The sequence below is a fragment of the Notechis scutatus genome, chromosome 7 (assembly GCF_049901735.1).
Source record: "Notechis scutatus isolate UNSWTSFEM ecotype Mainland chromosome 7, rNotScu1.2, whole genome shotgun sequence".
In the NCBI taxonomy this organism is placed as follows: Eukaryota; Metazoa; Chordata; class Lepidosauria; order Squamata; family Elapidae; genus Notechis; species Notechis scutatus.
Genome location: NC_142015.1, coordinates 15,098,621 through 15,119,010, shown reverse-complemented (window position 1 = coordinate 15,119,010; position 20,390 = coordinate 15,098,621). Strand labels below are relative to the sequence as shown.

The 20,390-nt window shown below is 43.4% G+C and overlaps 1 protein-coding gene across 5 annotated transcripts in view; it reads right to left on the bottom strand.

Annotated features, from left to right (window-relative positions):
- The window catches only part of FEZ1 (fasciculation and elongation protein zeta 1), a 44,864-nt gene that overhangs the window by 11,735 nt on the left and 12,739 nt on the right, over positions 1-20,390 (bottom strand). For all 5 annotated transcript variants that reach the window (XM_087969734.1, XM_026671308.2, XM_087969736.1 and 2 more), the window contains exons 3-4: positions 15,391-15,490; positions 11,120-11,206 (exon numbers count right to left, since the gene is read on the bottom strand). In XM_087969734.1, coding sequence (XP_087825860.1) covers positions 11,120-11,206; positions 15,391-15,490 — 187 coding nt within the window. The remainder of the gene's footprint in view (positions 1-11,119; positions 11,207-15,390; positions 15,491-20,390) is intronic.

Genomic DNA, 20,390 nt, shown 5'->3' with positions numbered 1-20,390 from the left:
AAAACAATCCAATAAAAACAAGTTAAAATGATATAATATAAAACATAAAAGCTATCCATAATCAGTTTTAAAGAAAAACAAAAAAATCACATTCAGCAGCAGAATTAATTCTATATCAGTCCAATGTAGCCATTGTAAGCAGTCCCACTATTGCTGTAGTCCAAGGGACAATATCAGAGCCATGTTTTCAGGTCTTCCTAAAGGCAGGGAGAATCAGGGCCAATACCTTTCTCTCCTGTCTCTATTCCCTGCAGCTGGTATCTGGAGCCTTGGTACTCCCAACCCAGACGTTGTATTGTTCATCCTAGCCCACACAAACACTGTACATACATACACATCCAGCTTTGATACCCCTTGCAGTCTCTAAAGCATTATTTCAATCTTGGCAACTTTAAAATGTCTGGATTACAACTTCCAGAATTCCCCTGCCACATTGCTAAGAATTCTAGGAGCCTCCTAGAATTGTTTTGAATCATCCCAAACTCCAGTTCTCTGGACAGATGACAATATTTTTCCAAATAATATACAGCATCATACACATACAGTATAAAAAAAAATAAGAGAAGCACAGAACAGAGCTGCAAATAGCAAGTAAAAAAAGCTAACACAAGGACTTAAATTTAAAATCAATTACATAAATGCTTGAAAGAAGGGGAAATTGTTAAGTTTGAGGCATGGGTTTAATTGAACGGAGACCAGACTGTAAACCGTGAACTTCAGCTCTTTATTCAACAAGCATAACAGAGACAAAAAAAACCCGGCTAGCAGTCACTCTTTTATAGAGTAAGCTGCTATCCGGATACCCAATGGATAGTGTTATAGCGTTTCAATCTTGGCGCGGCCCGCCAACAGCCAATCAGATTGCTCGAGATGAACCAATCATAACTTGCTATTATATGGGCCAATAGGAAGTGCAGGATTACGATCCTGCCATGCAAATGAATCTTTATTAATTACATTTCTTTAGTTCACAACACCCCTCCCCCCTGGGTTCCGTTTGACAGCCGTGGTGACGTAATCACGCAGGTATGCAGGTCATTTTACCTGCCTATTTGATTTTCGCTGTTCCACCGGTTTTTGTTTAAAGTTCGGTTCCGGTGGAACGCAAGGCTCATCTTCGCACAGGGTTGATTCCGCGGTGCTGTTTTCGATACTATCAGGGTCCCTAAAGTCCACTCCTGGATTGGGCAGGCATGTTACCACTACGGTGTTCCTCTGCGGGAGGATGCCCCGATCCCGGACCTTCTTCAGGTGGCGCGAGTATTCGGTTTAGCGGCCGTCTGTCCTCGATTACGTCGTCGTCTATACGGCCTTCGTCCCCTCGTTATTCCCTCCCCCTTGAGTTTGGAAGTCCGGGGGGTCACAAATATTGGGTTGTAAACGAGATCGAAGTTGATCTATGTGGCGTTTCCATATCTTGCCGTCTGTTGTTTTCAGGCGGTAAGATCTAGGGCCAGTGAGGTAGACTACGGTGGCTGGGACCCACAACGGTTCGCCGGAAAGGTTTTTGGCATAGACCAAGTCGCCTACCTTAAATTGGCAATACGTTCCGCTGGATCCACAAGGTTTCTTTGGCGAATAAGACGGGTGTAATCGGTCGAGGTGGGAGCGAAGCTTCCGCCCCATTAAAAGTTCGACTGGAGTCTTGTTGGTGACACTGTGGGAGGTAATGTGCTGTAGTAAGAGTATTTTGTTCAATCTAGTGTCGATGTCCCCAGGATCCATTTTTGTAGTGTCTTTTTAACAAATTGGACCATCCGTTCCGCCCTACCGTTTGCCGCAGGGTGAGCCAGCGAAGTTAAGGCATGGCGGATGCCCCGGTCCGCCAGGTATTGTTCGAATGTGAGGGCCGTGAACTGGGGTCCATTGTCGGAAACTATAACGTCCGGGAAACCGTGTGTGCAAATAATCTATCTAGTTTTTAATAATGGAGTCAGTAGTCGTGCTTTTCATCTTGTGGATTTCGAGCCAGTTGGAGTAAGCATCCACGGTTAGAAGAAAGGTGTGTCCTTTAGTGGGTCCCGAAATCAATGTGGATGCGGGACCACGGGCCTCGAGGAGTTTCCCATTCGGTGGGAATTGCTCTCGGTGGGCGTTGCTGACCTCTTGGCAGTTTCTACACGTGGTTACCCAGGCTTCAATTTGTTTATCGATGCCTGGCCACCAGGCGTAGCTTCGAGCGAGAGCGTTCATGCGGATGATGCCCGGATGTCCTTCGGTGCAGGGTTTGCAACACGAGTCGCTGTAGTCTCTCTGGCACAACGACTCTATCTCCCCATAGGATGCAGCCCTTCTGGGAAAATAGTTCCGTTTGCCGGTGTTTGAACGGCGCAAAAATGGCAAGGGTTTCTTCGACTGGCCACCCGCGTTCGACCCAACTGAGAACTTTTGCGAGGATAGAGTCCCGTTTTGTGTCGGCGGCGATATCCCTTGCCATTAGTGGCGGCGAGTTGAGAGTTTCAATTTGCAGCGTAGTGAGGGTTGGAGCTGGGTCGCTGACGGTTTCCGGAAGTGGGACGGCTCAAAGCATCAGCGTGGGGAATGGCTTTCCCGGGCGATGCTGCTGTGCGTAGTTGTAAGCTGCTAGGAATTCTGACCAGCGAGTCATTCTAGGCGACAATATATGCGGCGTTGGTTTATCACCTGCTAGAATGCCAAGTAAAGGCTTGTGGTCTGTAACTAGAGTAAAGGGCCGCCCGTAAACATATTCGTGAAATCGCTTCACGGCCGATACAATAGCAAGAGCCTCTTTGTCAAGTTGGCTATAGTTTCGTTCAGCCTTTGATAATGTGCGGGAAAAGTACGCAATGGGAGCCTCATTCCCGTTTGGTAACACGTGGCTCAAAATGGCTCCAACCCCAAATGGTGATGCGTCACACGTAATATTTAATGGCAAAGTCTCGTTGTACTGCATTAGAACAGCATTGGATGTTAATAAGTCTTTCACTTTTTGAAAAGAGCGTTCTTCTCGATGTCCCCAGACCCAGGTGGCTTTTTGTCGAGAAGTCTATGTAGGGCTCAGCTACAGTCGCCTTCTGGGACAAGAAGATGTTGTAAAAGTTAATAAGTCCCAGGAAAGCCTGGAGATCAGTCTTATTTTTAGGTCTTGGGGCGTTCTTGATTGCCCTGAGTTTGTTCTCGGTAGGGTGAATACCTTGTTTATCGAGGAGGTATCCGAGAAACTCTACCCTTTCAGTGCACAGTTGACACTTATTTTTTTAACCTTGAGACCGGCGTCCTTAAATCTATGTAAAACCAATCTGAGACGCCTTTCAAGCTCTTCTCTATTTGGGGCAGCAATTAAAACGTCATCGAATGCGGTACAACCCCTTTTATTCCCTGTAAAAGTCTCTCCATTAGACTCTGAAATATCCCGGGGCTACACTGACTCCGAACTGGAGTCTGTTGCATTTAAAGGCACCTCGGTGTGTAACGATAGTCTGTGCCTCTGCGGTTTCTGCATCAACGGTAGTTGTTGATACGCTTGCGCTAAGTCCAACTTCGCCAAGATCTTCCGCCGCCCAGGAGTGGAGAAGATGTTGAACCACCGGCACTGGATTAGCGCTCTGTTGGAGTGCGTGGTTCAGGGTGGCGCGGTAGTCTCCACAAATTCTAATCGACCCATCCGGTTTGATGGGGGTTACGATTAGGGTTTCCCAACGGCATGGTCAATAGGCTCCAACACCCCTTGGGCTATTAACTTATCAAGTTGCTCGTCAATCTTGGGTTTAAGGCGAACGGCACCCGACGAGGCTTAAGGCGGATAGGGGCTACTTCTGGATTGAGGCTAAATGATATAGGGGTCCCCTTGTACTTGCCTAAGTTGTCCGAAAACACGTCGTGGAATTCCTGGACGATGCTCTCTTCCCAATCGTTGCTTCCGGCCCGGTGAATGTCGGCCACCTCGATCCCAGTGGGGCCGAACCATTGTAGGCCTAGTAAACTGGGCCAGTCACCATCGACGACAGTTAATGGGAGTGACACGGCACGATTTTTAAAAGATACTTGGACTTGACTTTTTCCGACGACTGGGATCATGTTCCCTTGGTAGTCTCTGAGGATGATTTTCTGTGTCCTGAGGTCTTGACGACGGATGGCAGGGATCAGCTGTTTAAGGGTCTTCCAGGAAACCATCGAGAGGGGACGACCCAGAGTCGACTTCCATCAGGCAAGGTTGGTTCTCGATGGTAACTTCCACTCGGATCTTTTGTTTGTCTAATGACGAAGCGTGGCCGATAATAATAGTCTGGTGTGCCTCTTCTTGTCTTGCTGGAAGAGCAGATGTTTTGCTGCTGTAAGCATGGTTGTTCCATTGGTTATTCAAACGATCCCGATTTGCAGGGAGGTTCCCTGTGGTTTGGCGGAGGTTGTTCTCCTTTCTGTTAGTGTTGGATTCCCTCTTACTTTTGTAGACCGTGCGATGTGGCCTCTCTTCCCACAGGAACGGCAGATTGTGTCGAGGAATTTGCAACCGGATCGCGGGTGGTTTCCCCACAACTCGCACATGGGCGCTGAAATTTTAGAGTTTGTTGATCTCGTTCGGCCCGAAGCCTGTTAACCTCTTCTTCATCACTCTCGGACTGGGACTCGAGGTCCTCATGGTGCGCTGTTGCTGAGTGTCTTTCTATTTGAGGCGAGGCTTCACGGGCGAATGTGACGGAGCGGTGCGTTGGTGCGCCGCATTCAGCGCCGACTTTTTGGTTGCCTCTGCTGCAGTAGCGTCTGCAATGGCATCTGCAAGACCGATGTCCCCCTTCGTCATGATCTTGCTCTGTACTGTGTGGTCATCTAATCCCAGAACTATGCGGTCTCGCATAGCTTCTTCTAGGTCTGAAAAACCACAGAGGCCTCCCAGGTTTCTAAGGTCAGCGATGAAGTCTGCAATACTTTCACCCTTCCGCAGATCCCGTTGATAAAATTCGTGTCTCCGGACCAACGTTGGTACGGCGTGGGCATAGTGAGCCCGTAGGATAGGTTCGAGGTTGTCCCAATCCATTGATTTCACCTCAGCCGGTTTCGCGGCGCTTCGCCATCTTAAAACGGCGGTCCACAATGGGTCAAGAACACCGCCCGCTTCTTTCCGGGTGTAGCGTCTTTCAAATTGTTGGTTTCTAGAAACATTTGAAACCGATCCATATATGACTCCCAGTCTTCCTTTTCGGGTCAAAAGGAGCGGGTGGTATAGCGCCACCTGACATCCTGCCGATGTAGATGCGCTCTCAGCCACGTGCTTCGGTTGGTGCTCTGTAGGGTTTAGTCAGCTTTTTGTCTCCGCATCCCATCCTCATCGCCAGTGTTAAGTTTGAGGCATGGGTTTAATTGAACGGAGACCAGACTGTAAACCGTGAACTTCAGCTCTTTATTCAACAAGCATAACAGAGACAAAAAACCCCCGGCTAGCAGTCACTCTTTTATAGAATAAGCTGCTATCCGGATAACCAATGGATAGTGTTATAGCGTTTCAATCTTGGCGCGGCCCGCCAACAGCCAATCAGATTGCTCGAGATGAACCAATCATAACTTGCTATTATATGGGCCAATAGGAAGTGCAGGATTACGATACTGCCATGCAAATGAATCTTTATTAATTACATTTCTTTAGTTCACAACAGAAATGGCTTCACCAATCACCAGAAAGACATCATTATGGAGGCCAACAATGTCTATCAGTGGCTCACCTTTAAAAAGGCCTTTTCCTTGTAGCCATCTGCCTCGATTCACCTTCAGGTTTTACTTCAGACTTTGAGCAATTCTAAGTATCATAAGTGGATAGATGACATAAATTTCTCTAAGCCTGGGAAAAGTAGTCAAACATGGCAGACATTCCAGTTTTACCTCAAGCTAGACGTTAGTCCATCCATTCAGAGTTTGTGAAAAAGAAGATCGAACAATTGACAGAGCCTTAATGTATTCAGAAATCAATGAGGACTAGTGGCGTTTTTCAAACTTGGTAACTTTAAGATGTGTGGACAGAATTCCCCAGCAATGAATTCTGGAAGCTGAAGCCCATACATCTTAAAGTTGCTAGGACTGAAAAACAATGGACTACAGTATCCTTATTTCCAAGATTCCACACAGTAACCTAACTCCTTTTTTCCTTGCATTAGATCTGATGAATGACACTTTGGTTTCTTGCTTTCTTGGAGGTCTGCTGTTATTAGGACAACAAGTATGTATGACAGAAGACAGCACTGCATGGTCTAAGTCACTCAGTACCAATGCTGAATTAGCACCAGGAACATAAAGAAAACCACTGCAGCTGAAAAATATCTAATTCCACAAACCCATAAGGACTTCAATTAATGGACAGTAAATGGACATAGGAAATTGAGACGGATAAACATTCTTATCTGCCAAGCCAATTGCAGAACTAAAACCTTACACCAATACTCTTAGAAAATGTTGCATTTTTTAAACTGCCATCTACAGATGTCTTTGGACTACGGTTCCAGAATCTCTAGCCAGAACTGTTTTGCCCATCATACTTGTAGTCCAAAACATTTGGAAAATGGAAAATGACAGGTTGGGGGAAAAGGTTGCTTTGGGAGATCTAAATAACTCTAATGGAAGCTGAATTATTCAGCTTACCAAAGCACACATGCAAAAATGAAATAATAAATGAAGATCACATTCCAGCTCCTTAATTCACAGAATTATATCTTGGCTTCCTACCAAACAACTCAAACACATTACTTACAGTTGGCTGCAATGGCTTATAATCTAAAACAGGCTTCTCCTGCTTCATGGCCCCTGGGTGAGTAAAACTATCTCCTGCACCATCTGGAGGGGCCATTATAATCACACCAACATTGTTGCCAACACACCTGAGTGCTTTAGGCTGGGGATGACTAATCTACAAGGATGTGCATTTTTAGAACAGTTCAAGATGCCTCCCCCTCCTTCAAAACCTAGCCTTAAATTAGGAAACACAGAGGACAGATGTCAGGGTTGAATAGAAGTTTATACAAGTTGACACACACAGGGAATGGCTAACTTGGAAACTGATCAAAATGTGGTAATTGTATTACATTCCAGCCCAGCGTTTGCCTGAATATCAAGAATTAACCAAATTTCTTTTTAACCTCCCACTATTTAACCTCCCATGATGTAAAAAAAAAGATGTTGAGACTCTAGAAAAAGTGCAGAGAAGAGCAACTAGGATGATTAGGGGACTGGGAGCTAAGACATATGAAGAATGGTTGCAGGAACTGGGCTAGGGAAGAGAAGGACCAGGGGAGACATGATAGCAGTGTTCCAATATTTGAGGGGCTGCCACAGAGAGGAGGAAGGGGTCAAGCTATTTTCCAAAGCACCCGAAGGCCAGAGAAGGAATAATGGATGGAAACTGATGGAGAGATTCAACCTAGAAATAAGGAGAAATTTTCTGACAGAACAATCAACCAATGGAACAGAAGTTGCCTTTGGAAGTTGTGGGAGCTTCATCACTGGAGGGTTTTAAGAAAAGACTGGACAACCATTTGTCTGAAATGAAATAGGGTTTCCTGCTTGAGCAGGGGGTTGGACTACAAGACCTCCAAGGTCCCTTCCAATTCTATATTCTATATGAATGGACATTGTTAATCTAATCTATAATTGGGGATACTTGGAATTATAGTCCAAATGTCTAACCAGAGAGATCCATACTGAGAAAAACTTGCATATCTGATCACACACAGGAAATTAATAATTCTGTTCCAGAATTAATTATGCAATGCATCTCCTAATTCCTGATGCAACTGATTTGTTTCATAACATGTATTTTCTTTGTGTTATCCCTAAAATTGGCCAATGGGAAATAGTCTCAGCCAGATGCTGTGCCATTTGTTATCGTCATAAATTATGCAATAGCCATAACATTGGCAAATTAGCCCACAAACAATTACTGTTCTGAATGACTGGCACTTATCAAGTAACACCAGTACAATCAAGCCAGATCTCAAATATATTTAGCAATCTGAAGAAGCATTCTTATGTGGAGGTGGGTTGTGCTTCTTCCTTGCCACTGAAACCATGGCCTCTATGCTGAGATGTGCTCTTTTATGTCCAAGGCAAAAGCAGATAGAAACGTCAGGTCTTCATGTTAATGAAGACTTGGCTGATAGTCTCTATCTCCTCACCCACCCACCAGTATTGGTGCTGCAATATTTTGTCTTCTTTTTTTACTTTTGTCTGCTTATCATTTCATATTTGTGTGCACATGTGTTGCATTTGGGGATCCAGGCATACATACAGGAACACATGAAAATATCAGGATAGATAGATAGAGCTAGAGCTAGATAGATAGATAGATAGATAGATAGATAGATAGATAGATACCTTGTTTCTCCAACAATATGGCCCCTCCCAGAAGGCCCAGCATGTTTTCTAGGCATGAGGTGAAATTAAGTCCCTCCCCCAAAATTTAGGCCTATTTAAAACATACAAAATGGGGGGGAAGGGCAGGGGGGACTTGCCGTTAGGAGCGGCCTGCAGGCAGCCATGCCTTGCCACCAGCCGCTCCTAATGGCCAATCATGGCTTAGCGTGGAGGGCTCCCTACGCCCTTTGCTGCAGACCCAGGTATGGTGCTGGCTGCAGGCCGGGTCAGCGGGTGGGTGGCAGCGGCGTGGATGTTGGCCTCAGTGGCGGAGGAGCACTTGGCGTCACGGGACCTTCATCAGCTGCCGCTGCCACTTCCTCTGCCATCGTCGCTTTCCCTTCTGCCCTCGCCGCAGCTTATACTGCGTTCGGACTCTGCCATTGGGCAAGATGCAGAGGCCGGAGTCTGTGCTGGACATCACAACATGGCAGTAGTGGAGAAGTGGCCCTTCCAGCGGATGGAGGAACAGTTTGAGTGCATTCCTCCACCGGCAGTGTTTCAGCTGCTTCTTGGGTGGGTGAGCCACCTCCGTAACTTCCACGGTTCCCACCGGCGGTGGCGCCTCTCTCACCAGCACTGTCTCCAACAACAGCGGCAGCAGCAGTGGGACAGACCCCGCTGCCGATGAGAACCGCCTGCCCTCCTGCAGGGGCATCGCTTTGCTTGACGGCTGCTGTGTCAACAACGTCCTGCAAGTCAGTGAGTCATTCGGGCTTCGGTAGGTGGAAGTGGTGGCGGGAGGGCGATGCCATCGTTTCTCTCCCACTCCATGTCTTGCTTTGCTTCCCACCCCAGAGCTTCGGGTTACGGTCTCATCCCCTGCATGGTCTGACACCCCCCCGTGGACCTTTTCCCCATCTTTAAGTTTACTTTATTCTCATTCCCTCCATCAGTTCCCTAAGAATACAGGCTGGCCGGGCAGCTTCCTCCCCCCACCTCCCAGTAGTTTTAAAAAGGGAACCATCTATCCATTTTGCCCTTCGAGCAGAGGCAAACCTTCCAATCCAAACATAAGAGAAAGGGAATCATCCTACAGATCCTTATCACCCCTTAAATGCACTCCCCACCTTCATCTCCTTGAACCTAACCATTGGTAAACTTAATGACCACAGCATTTGTTTAATGACTGTCACAAAAAGATCATAGAATCTGGTCAGTCAATCCATGTTATGACCATCGTACCTTACAACTGTGAAGAGCACACTCCCTTAAGGTCATAGGTCCAGAGAAGGGCGGGGCTGACATTGTGACAATACGATGAACGATCTTAGGGCTCCGGACCGGCGTCAATATCCCCGTAGCTGGACAGTCCGTCCCATAGAGACAGTAGTCGAGGAGAGTGCATCCTGTCGATCCCAGGGACACCACAAAGTCCCTGGTTGATCTATAATAGTCTTGTGAAAATTAGAATCTAGAGTAGCGGCCCCCAACCTTTTGGGCACCAGAGACCGATTCCATGGAAAATGGTTTTTCTGTGGACCAGAAGGGGCATGGTTTTGCCTGCATCCCACGGATGGGGCATCACTTGTTTGCATAGTCCAGTTGCTGGCATGCCAAGGACCGGTGCCAGTCCATTGACCAGGGGTTGGGGACCCGTGATCTAGAGGACAAATTCTTGTGGAAAAAAGAGGCCAAACTGTCAATCAGCAACCTAGATGTTGAAAAAGGACCTTTTTCACCACACACACCACACACAAATACGTACACACACACACACATACATAGACCACCCTTTACTGCAAACACGATCACATGGAACAGCAGGTGCTTATGGCCACTTAACAAACTGCAGCTCATTTCTAGCAAAAAGGTAGAGGCATGGTGAATGATGGCTCAGCATGGAATAAGTTGACTCACTGCAAAACCCAAGAGATGCACATATATTAAAGTCTATTTAAATGAAACGGTGGCCAAAGATTCTGCCTGACAAAGATGATCTGAAACTCTATTGGCAAAATCTACTAGGAGAATAAATTGTCCACAGTTTTCCCTATTATTTCTCCTCTTTTGAATCCCTCTCCCTGCATCATCTATTCTCTTCAAAAGCAGAGTTCATATTCATCCTACTGCTGTTAACACTACCATAATGCACCAAAACACAACCCCAGTTCAATAAACGTTACTTTACCCTCTGCCGGGCTCTTTGGTTTTAGCAAAACTTCAGTTAATTTTTTACAATCAAATAACACAATGAAAACAGTGGGGATTTAAATTCACGCTTTTTTTGGAACACAAATCACACTAATTTATTTAAAGTGACTTTATGAACTTCATTCTTTCCATTCAAGCGCATTCTGATTCTGGGAAACTGCCTGGGCAAGTCCCTCCAGCTTTCTTGGCAATATGTTGTTGTTGTTGTTTTTCGAAAGTGGTTCGCCATTGCCTCCTTTCTAAGGCTCTGAGAGAGTGACTGGTCCCAGTCATCCCATTGGCTTTGTGCCCAAAACAGCACTAGAATTCACACTCTTCCAGTTTCTAGCCTGATATTTTAACCACTATATCAAACTGGCTCTCTTTATGAACTTATGAATGTACAAATTGTGGCCTAAGAACTTTGAAAGGTGTTTGGTTAGAAAATCTCTAACCTTTCCTTTATCAAGGGATCTTCTATTTTTTGATTGAATATTTTTTGTTAGGATGGAATAACTAAACAGGGGGGAGGGGGGGGGGAGGTTTCTACTACTGCAGTAGCTAGAAGCAATTCCTGGTTTTATTTCCAATATTTCCCATAGGGATGGTCAGGAGGGGGACTTGCTTGTACCTGATCAGCTGTGAGTAGAGGTTCCTCATTAATACCGGAATCATTTTCACTCTTCTCATTAAGCTCTTCCTCCTCCTTCTCATGGATCTGAAAAAAGAAAGAAAACAAACCACATGCAGACTCAGTAGCAAATATGGGCCCCATCTAGGTTGTTGCTGTGACTTACAGGTTGATGGAGAAGAAGGAATCTCACACCAATTCTTATATGACATACAACTGAAGGATTGTAGCTGAGTGGTTAAGACACCGGATTTGTTGGCAGTTCACGATCCAAGCACCATGTTACAAGGAGGGGTCCCGTTCCTGCCTCAGTTTCTGCCCATCTAGCAGTTTGAAATGCTAGGTGGGAAAGTAGATAAATGGGTACACTTTGGTGAAAAAGTACCAGGTTCTGTGCACCTTAGTGTATAATCATGCCAGCCACTTGACTATAGAAGTATCTTCGGACAACAATGGTTCCCTCAACTAGGAAACTGAGAAAAGCACCCTACCCCTAGAGTTGGACACAACTAGACAAAGAAAACCTTCACCTTTTTTACCTTTCACTTCAAAAAATCCTACCTTCAGAAGGATCTATGGCATTTCTCAAAAATCCAGATTGTGTTTTACTGACACACACACACACACTGTAGTGGGATGTTTGCCCTTCACTGAGCGTACTTGACTAGATTACTTCTGTCAAGATCTGGGAGAAGAAATTGTCCAAGAAATGGGAAAGATTTCTTGAGCCAAGCAAAATTGTCCTAGGAAATATTTGAGAACCAAAGGAGAACAGCTTCTTCAAGGCTCTGCTTGACACTGGTAATCAACAGACCAAAGTTGTTGCTGTCTGAAGGGCTTTTAAGAGGAGGGATTTTTCCCCCCCTTAGTGTCAGCATCATCTCCATTCCTTCTAGGGGGAACTGGCAAGCCCACAAGGAAGCGTTAATACCTGCTGAAATTTGCCTGCCAAGTCTAGCTACCATTTTAATTTCCCAATGTGTTCTCAAGTGACCTTACCGCCAGGCAGCAGGAACACAGAAATAATTTAAAGTAATGCTAGGAAGAAAAAAACAACTCAAAATTTGAAGCTTACTGCAGGGTTAGGCGATCAGTCAAAGAGACTGCGCATCTTCAAAGTTGAACTTAGCCTTTGGAGTGTGTCTCTGTGTGTGTTTGTGTAATTTTTCAAAAATAAAATATCTCCAGACCCCTCACATCCTGGACATAAACTGTTTCAACTCCTACCTTCAAAACAAGGCTACAGAGTACTGCACACCAGAACAACCAGACACAAGGACAGTTTTTTCCCAAACGCCATCACTCTGCTAAACAACTAATTCCCTCAACACTGTCCAACTATTTATTAAGTCATTATTATTACTATTAACTTTCTCATTGTTCTTATCACCCATCCCCTCCCACCTGTGACTGTATGACTGTAACTTGTATCCTTACAATTTATATTGACTGTTTCTTAGTATGATTTGATTGCTTATTGTACCCTATGACTGTAATTAACCTTATGATTCTTGACAAATGTATCTTTTCTTTTTATGTACACTGAGAGCATATGCACCAAGACAAATTCCGTGTGTGTCTAATCACACTTGACCAATAAAGAATTCATTCATTAATTCATTCATTCATTTTTCCAAATAGAATAATTCCACCCAGTTATCTTGCATTTCCTGTAAAACAGTATTTTCCAACATCGGACATTTTAACGTGTGTAGAATTCAACTCCCAGAATGCCCCAGTCAGCAAAGCTGTCTGGGAAATTCTGGGAGCTGAAGTCCACTCATCTTAAAAAGGCCAAGGTTGGAAAACACTGTTGTAAAGAGAGGCAAACTAAAAGAAAATGGGACATCTCTCTGCTGAGGCAACAATCTGGACAGATATTGGGGAAGTTGGAGGGGAGGTGGTAGTAGTATGGAATCTGCCTTGTTATCTGGAAATCCTTTCTCGCCATTCCGTTCAAGCCAAAGTCCTCTCCAGATTGCCCTTGCTGTCTCATGACTTTGATTTTGAAAGGCAATCAATATGTGCTCATCTCACCATTTCCCTGGCGGCACCAATTTATTTTGCTGAATTGCTGCATTGGCTGAGATTCTCAATTTCTGTGTTTCCTGGAGTGTCAGTTGCATAACTCACTGCACAGGAAAAGATGGCTACTAAAGGGCTCGCAAAAGGGTATGGAAGATGCTTCAAATTGCCTTTCCTGCAAGGGTGACATACCGAAGTGCCATCTTGGCTGGAATGGGAAGTCCACACTGCATGATGTTGGCTGATGCAAGGGTCATCTCAGCACTCAACAATCTGGAAGGGGTCCTGGCTTACCATTGCCTCTTCCAGCAGTGCCCTACATAGAATTGTAGAGCTGTAAGAAATCTAGTCCAATCCCCTGCCTAAGGCAGGAGCCCTTATTTCATTCCAGACAAATGGCTGTTCAATCTCTTCTTGAAAAACTCCAGTGATGGCGCTCCCACAACTCTGGAAGGCAGGCTGTTCTGTTGACTAATCGTTCTCAGTGTCAGAAAATTTCTCCTTAGTTCCAGGTTGGATCTTTAAGGATCCTGAAGGATCTGATGGGCTCTAAGCAGTGGTGGGATTCAGCTGGTTCAGGCGAACCGGTAGTTACTATTTTGTGCAGTTCAGAGGACCAGCAAAATCCAACCACTGGCTGGCCCCTGACCCGCCCTTCCCAGTCGCTCCTCATCTCCTCTGCTCACCTGGCATAAAGGCTGCTGCACTCCGTCTGGCTCCCTCATTTGCCTCGGCCACACAGTCTCTGAGAGCCCGCCAGCTTGCCTGGCTTCTGCTGCATCCCACGCGGCACTCTCCAAGTGGCCCAGCTGAGGTGTCCTGACCTGCCTAGGTGAGTCACTGCAAGCAGCAAGGCCCAAATCCCAGACTAGCTGCCTCCCATGTGGCCCAGCCAACTTGCCTGCCTTCCGCGCTCACGTAGGTCTCTCCACACGACCCAGCTGAGCGCCCAAATAAGCCTGGGCAAGCAGGCAAGCAGCAAGGCGCGAATCCTGGCCTAGCTGCCTCCCACATTGCCCAGCCAGCTTGCGTGCTTTCCCCGCTGCCTTTCCCGCTGCCTTCCCTGTGGTTCCTGAGGCCCAGCCCACTTGCCTGCCACCACCTCCTCATTGCCTGCTCGCTGGCAAGCAATGGATGCTGCAGAGACAGATTTCCTACATACCATTCCAAGCCCCTTCCCTCCTCTGCCCTTGGGCTGACAAAATAAAAGCCCATCTAAAGATCTCGACTGTCTGCCGAGCCTGCCTGGTGCATGTTGGCAAAAGGAGGCTAGGGGGAAAAAGAGAGAAGGGCTGATGTTTTCCTGCCAATGGAATCTGGTCACTCACTGGACACTGACATTTATATCTAGTCTGGATCCAACAAAGAGCTTTGTATATGTAATGATCCTTCCTTGGAGCTCATGAATGTTTGGTACCCATTACACATCCCTCAAAACCAGATTCCTTCAAAGCAGTACCCCAAAAATGGTTTCAGCCTTCTCAAAGACTATTGTAGTTATGAGAAATGCTTGCCTGGGAGGAAAATCATACCCAGGAATTTTATTCAAAGAAAGATTGTTGTGGCATAAAGAAGAGAAGGGTCCAATTAAGCCTTTTAGGCTACACACACAAACCCCACAGATTAGGTAAGAGATTTTTTTTCTTCTCCCAAACATCCAAATCTCCACCACAGCTGGGACACTGAGCTTCTCTATCAGAACTTAAAACCCATCTCACTAAAATCACTTTCCCCAGTCTGGTGCCCTTCAGATATCCAATTCCCATTGTGGCTGGGAACACTGCAAAGTTGCATTAAGGGGAGCTGTAGTGCAGAGCATCAACTGGCTTACTGATAATAGAGGCCAGACATCAACAATGAAAGCTACTGTACATTATGAAATGGTTCTGTGTTAATTGAAACAGACCAGTGCCAGCTAAATCCCACTCATATTTTTCAGATTTAAAAGAAACAGATAGAGGAGAAGGAAGGAACGGGAGTGTCTATTTTTTTTAAGAATACCCAACATAAGCATGAAAATAATATTATTTATGGAAAATTGGGAAGTCTGTATGGCTATCCAGGAAGGATTTTTGGCATATTCTTAGGTTCTGCTTTGTGAAAAGACAGCCACATGTTATTTTAACTTCTAAGACAGCCATTCCTGTTTGCTGGATTTCAAATAGAGCTTCAGCACCAGCATGACCCCTGTTTTATCTTATGAGTAATGGAGGGGAAGGTTGAGACAGGCTCATTCAGGTAAGTACCTCTGTGTCAGAGATATTGCCATTGAGCACTTCAATGTTGGGATCCCTCAAGTCCTCGGTGATGGATGGGATGTAATTGTCCGTTAGAGCATCCCAGACCCTGCAGAAGAGAGCAAGAAGTGTTAATATAGAGAATCTGTCTTGAAAGTAGAGTTGCTTCCCTCAAGGCTATTAGCTTGGTCTACAGAGTTCAAATATAGCATGAAGTGCACTGATGATGTTACCTAGTTTGGGTAATGAAACGTCATCAAAAAAAGCTCAAAGAGCACCAAGGACCCCTCATATAAATACATCCAAGCTAAACATGTGTAAGACCTAATTTAATTTGAATTCTAAGACGACTTGGTCCAGACCTAGCTCAATGGTATTAAAAGAGAGAGAGGAGGGTTTTCAAGTAGGAGTTGAACATTAAAAATATTTCTCAGCTAAGAAATAATGGACTGAATTTAAAGTATCCAGCATGCTTTTTTTTTTACTTTGACATTACTTCATATTAAGCATAGCTTCACAAAAGTGGATATAATGTCCCTTTTACAGAGGCACTGGTTTTGTTTCCCCCAACGGCAATATTTTTGCACAACTTCATAGTGCATCATGAGGGTCTTCACTTTTCTTATCTTGAGTCCTTGTACATATTCTCCCATTAACCAGCAGACCAGCATTAATAATGGTTGGTATCCTGTCTGCTTCTTCCCCTTGCTGTGTTTACTACTTTGCAGACCTGCAATAAAGCCAAACAGAACAGGCAGCAAAACATCCCAATACTTTTGTTTAAGGAAAGGAGGGGGAAGAAAATGGAATAAGACAACAGTTCACACACTGCAGCTAAAAAAGAAATGCAGAAATGCAGATGTCATGTTTTCTCTGAAGCAGTAACCATGCCAATTACTTTCTAAAGTTAAACAGACTTCACATGACCACCACTAGAATACTCTAGAATCATTCAGGGAAACACCAGTCTTGGATCTGTGTAAAGCTTGCATTTGGAAGGATTCCTAATCTAATCCAGATCTTCTACAAACAGAATTTGTTGCTTTAGGATCTGCTAATTAAAGACTGAATGAATTTTAACACAAGAATCAGAAAACACGGGGGGACGGGACCTTCCTTTACTTGTAACCATCAGGATGTTTGCAACATTTCTGTTCTTAATTTCATCTCTCTACTCTGGGGAAGAAAGTCAACAGCAATACATTATTTTCAATATTGTGAGACTGATCTCTATTATTTATGTTTTGATAGCCAAGGAGCAAAATTGCAAAGAATGTGAGCTGTCTAAAGATGTGTCATATCACCTCAGGCCACTCTGAGGTCTCCTGGCTCAGTTACGAATTAAATTCTAAATCCAATTCTATTTATTGAATATGTTTTCTTCAGATATTAGCTTCTGGTTCCATGTCTATTCCCTCCGAAATGTCCTGAACAAATCAAAGAGAAAATAATTCTATGGAAACATAGCTACCAGGAAGTGGGACAAATAAGAACGTCAGAGGATCTTGTGCATAGATTTATTTATTTATTCATTCATTTTGTCAATTGCTTACAAGATAATAGGTATAAGTAAAAACATAGTTATGAATACATGGATACATATAAGAAAAATAAAAGAAATAAAAGAAACAATAGGAGAGGGACCGTAGGCACGTTGGTGCGCTTATGCATGCTCCCTACAGACCTCTTAGGAAAGGGGTGAGGTCAATAGTAGACAGTCTAAGGTTAAAGTTTTTGGGGTTTGGGGAAGAAACCACAAAGTCAGATAGAGTATTCCAGACATTGACCACTCTGTTGCTGAAGTCGTATTTCCTGCAATCAAGTTTGGTGCGATTAACCTTGAGTTTGTATCTATTGTTTGCTCTTGTGTTGTTATTGTTGAAGCTGAAGTATTCATTGACAGGTAGGACATTGCAATGTATGATTTTATATACTATACTTAGATCAGACCGAAGGCAGCGTAGTTCTAGGTGTTTTAGGTCTAGAATTTCAAGTCTGGTGGCATAAGGTATTCTGCAACGAGTAGAGGAGTAGAGAACTCTTCTTGTGAAATATTTCTGGACTTTCTCAACTGTGTTAATATCAGATACGTAATGTGGGTTCCAGACTGATGAGCTGTATTCGAGTATTGGTCTAGCAAATGTTTTGTATGCTCTAGTTATTAGTGTAATATTACCAGAGAAAAAACTACGTAAGATTAGGTTAACAACTCTTAATGGCTTTTTGGCTATGCAGTTACAGTGGGCTCTAGCACTTAGATCATTAGAGATGAGTACTCCAAGATCCTTGACAGAGTTTGGATCATCAACAAGGTCTTGACTATTCAGCCTGTATTTTATCTTCTGATTTTTTTTGCCAATATGTAGGACAGAGCATTTATTTGTTGAGATTTGAAGTTGCCATTTGTTTGACCATTCTGATACATAGTCAAGGTCTTTTTGAAGGGTAGCAGTATTGTCTGTGGTGTTAAATAGCTTTACATCATCAGCGAAGAGAACGCAGTTGCTCTTGATATGATCACAGAGGTCATTTATGTAGAGTATGAAAAGAGTTGGTCCTAGAACACTGCCCTGGGGGACACCACTGTTGACAGGTACAGAATTTGATAGGACACTCCCAATTTTGACCATTTGTTGTCTGTTTGGCAGGAATGCTTCTATCCAGTTATGCAGGTGTCCAGAGATACCGTAAGATTTTAGTTTTAGGAGTAGTTTGTCGTGTACCACTGAATCAAAGGCTTTACAGAAGTCTATGTAGATTGTGTCTATTGCTTTGCCCTGATCGAGTTGTGTGGTCCATATGTTTTTGCAGTGTAAGAGTTGCAGATTACAGGATAGTTTTTTCCTGAAACCAAATTGTTTATCAGAGAGTAGGTTGTTTGTTTCTAAGTGAAGGATGATGGATTGGTTAATAATTGATTCCATGACTTTACAGATGACACAGCATAAAGAGATTGGTCTGTAATTTTCAACTAGGCTGGGGGTCTCCCTTTTTGAAGATGGGGATGACTGTGGCTTGTGACCATAGTTTTGGCAAGGAGCTGGTCCTGAAAGATTATGCTTAGAGGTTCTGCTATGGCAGTGGATAGCTTTTTTAAGAAGCAGGCACATATTCCGTCCGGTCCAACAGATAGAGATGGTTTTAGATTACGTAGTGTTTTTTCAACATTGTCTTCTGTAAAATCGATATGTATTAGATCATTGTAGTTGTCTGCGGTTCGACTAGGAAATACTGGGCATGATCCATTGCTGTTTACATATACTGAGCCAAAGAATGTGTTAAAGATGTTGGCTTTAATAGTGTCGTCGTTACAGTCTTTACCATTAGGTCCTTTCAGGGGTGGGATGGACCTTGAGTTTTTTAGTTTGTTGTTTACAAAATTGTAGAAAGCGCGGGTGGAATTGGTGGGTAGAAGGTTTTCTTCTTGTTTAATGTGATAATTAGTGCATTCAGTTTTTATCTGGTGGCATAAATTTTTGTATCGGCTTTTGAAGTTGGCAACGTGACCAGATTTGTTTTTCCGCCAAAGTGATTTCTTTTTGGATTGAAGCTTCCTTATTGTTATGGTTTTTTCTGGTTTTGGGAGTTGTTAATGGTACATATAGTTTGATGACTCTTTTGACTTTAAGTAAAAATATGTTGTAATGGTCTTCTACAGTATTGCATCCAGTGAATAGAAATTGCCAATCAAGGGATGAGAGATCGTTGTTTATAAGATCATAGTTGCCTTTTTTTGAAGTTATAATTGTTTTAAATTAAAATTAAATAAAAAATAAATTAAATAAATTAAATAAAGATTGTTTTAGTCCATGAATAAAAATATTAATCTCTTTTTCTCTATAATCTCTATAATCTATTTTCTAACAGATTCCTAAAATATCCTTGAAATATCACTCATGACTGATCACCCCATTCCAGATAGAATTCCAGATAGAAGCATCACAATGTGCCTTTTGATCTGCATCTTCATATTTATGGGTAGCAGACATCTCTCATTATGTGTTTCATCACATTGTTCATAAAAACACCAGAAAAAGGTTATGGGAGCATATAATAAACAGTGACTCAGTGAACAGAAACAGGGATTGTCCTCACCTCTCATGAGGAAAAGGAGAGGAGCAGAAAGTGAGTCCTATTCCATTAGTCTCTTAAAGCCAGCATTATCTGACCCTTGGAAAATAATGAAAAAGAAATGAAATAAGTCACCCTAATTAAGATAAATAGATATTAGAGAGAGAGAAATGGAAAACCTGTCCTTTGTTACTAGCCTCTTTTGAAAACTATTGATTGATTATTGATTGATTGAAGAAAGTATTTGTAGCTCAAGTTTGAGTTGTGGGGTGCTTTATACTTTCTGAACTTGGTTTTATTTGCATGCAGACACTTCTGAGCCCAAATAGGTAAAATCTTTAATTCTAGTAAAAGAGTGAGGTTTGTTCTCATATTACATTGTGGTTTGCCCTGTCATTGTTGGTGATTGTGGTCTTAGTGTTACCTTGATTAGGCTGTTGTTTACTGCTAGCTTGTTTGTCTGAGTTGATGGTTTCTTCATTGGGTATTGTTTGCTCCTTGATTGTTGGTCCAGTGATGATTGTGGTGTTGATCCTTGCTTATCTGGGTGTTGATTGCTGGTGATGAGGTGTTTTGGTCTTTCTGTTTTCTTTTTGGCTTTTTGATTGTCTCTTTGGATTGGTATGTAAATGTTTATCTCTCTTGAGTTATCATTCTCTACTTTAGATAGATTTATTCAGATAAATAAATGGATACCCTATTTATCTATTATCTATTTATCTGTATTGATTTATTTTTTTCCCAAACAAATCTATTTGTTTTTCTTTTTCTGTCTGTGAGTTTGAATGATATATTTTTGGTTGTCTTTGTTTTCTAGTCATGGACTAGAAAAAGCACTGTTTATCTGTCTCTTATGCCAGGATATTATTGCTATGATTGTTGTTATTAAACATTGTTATTCATACTAACATTACTTATACAGTGGCAACCTTACAAAG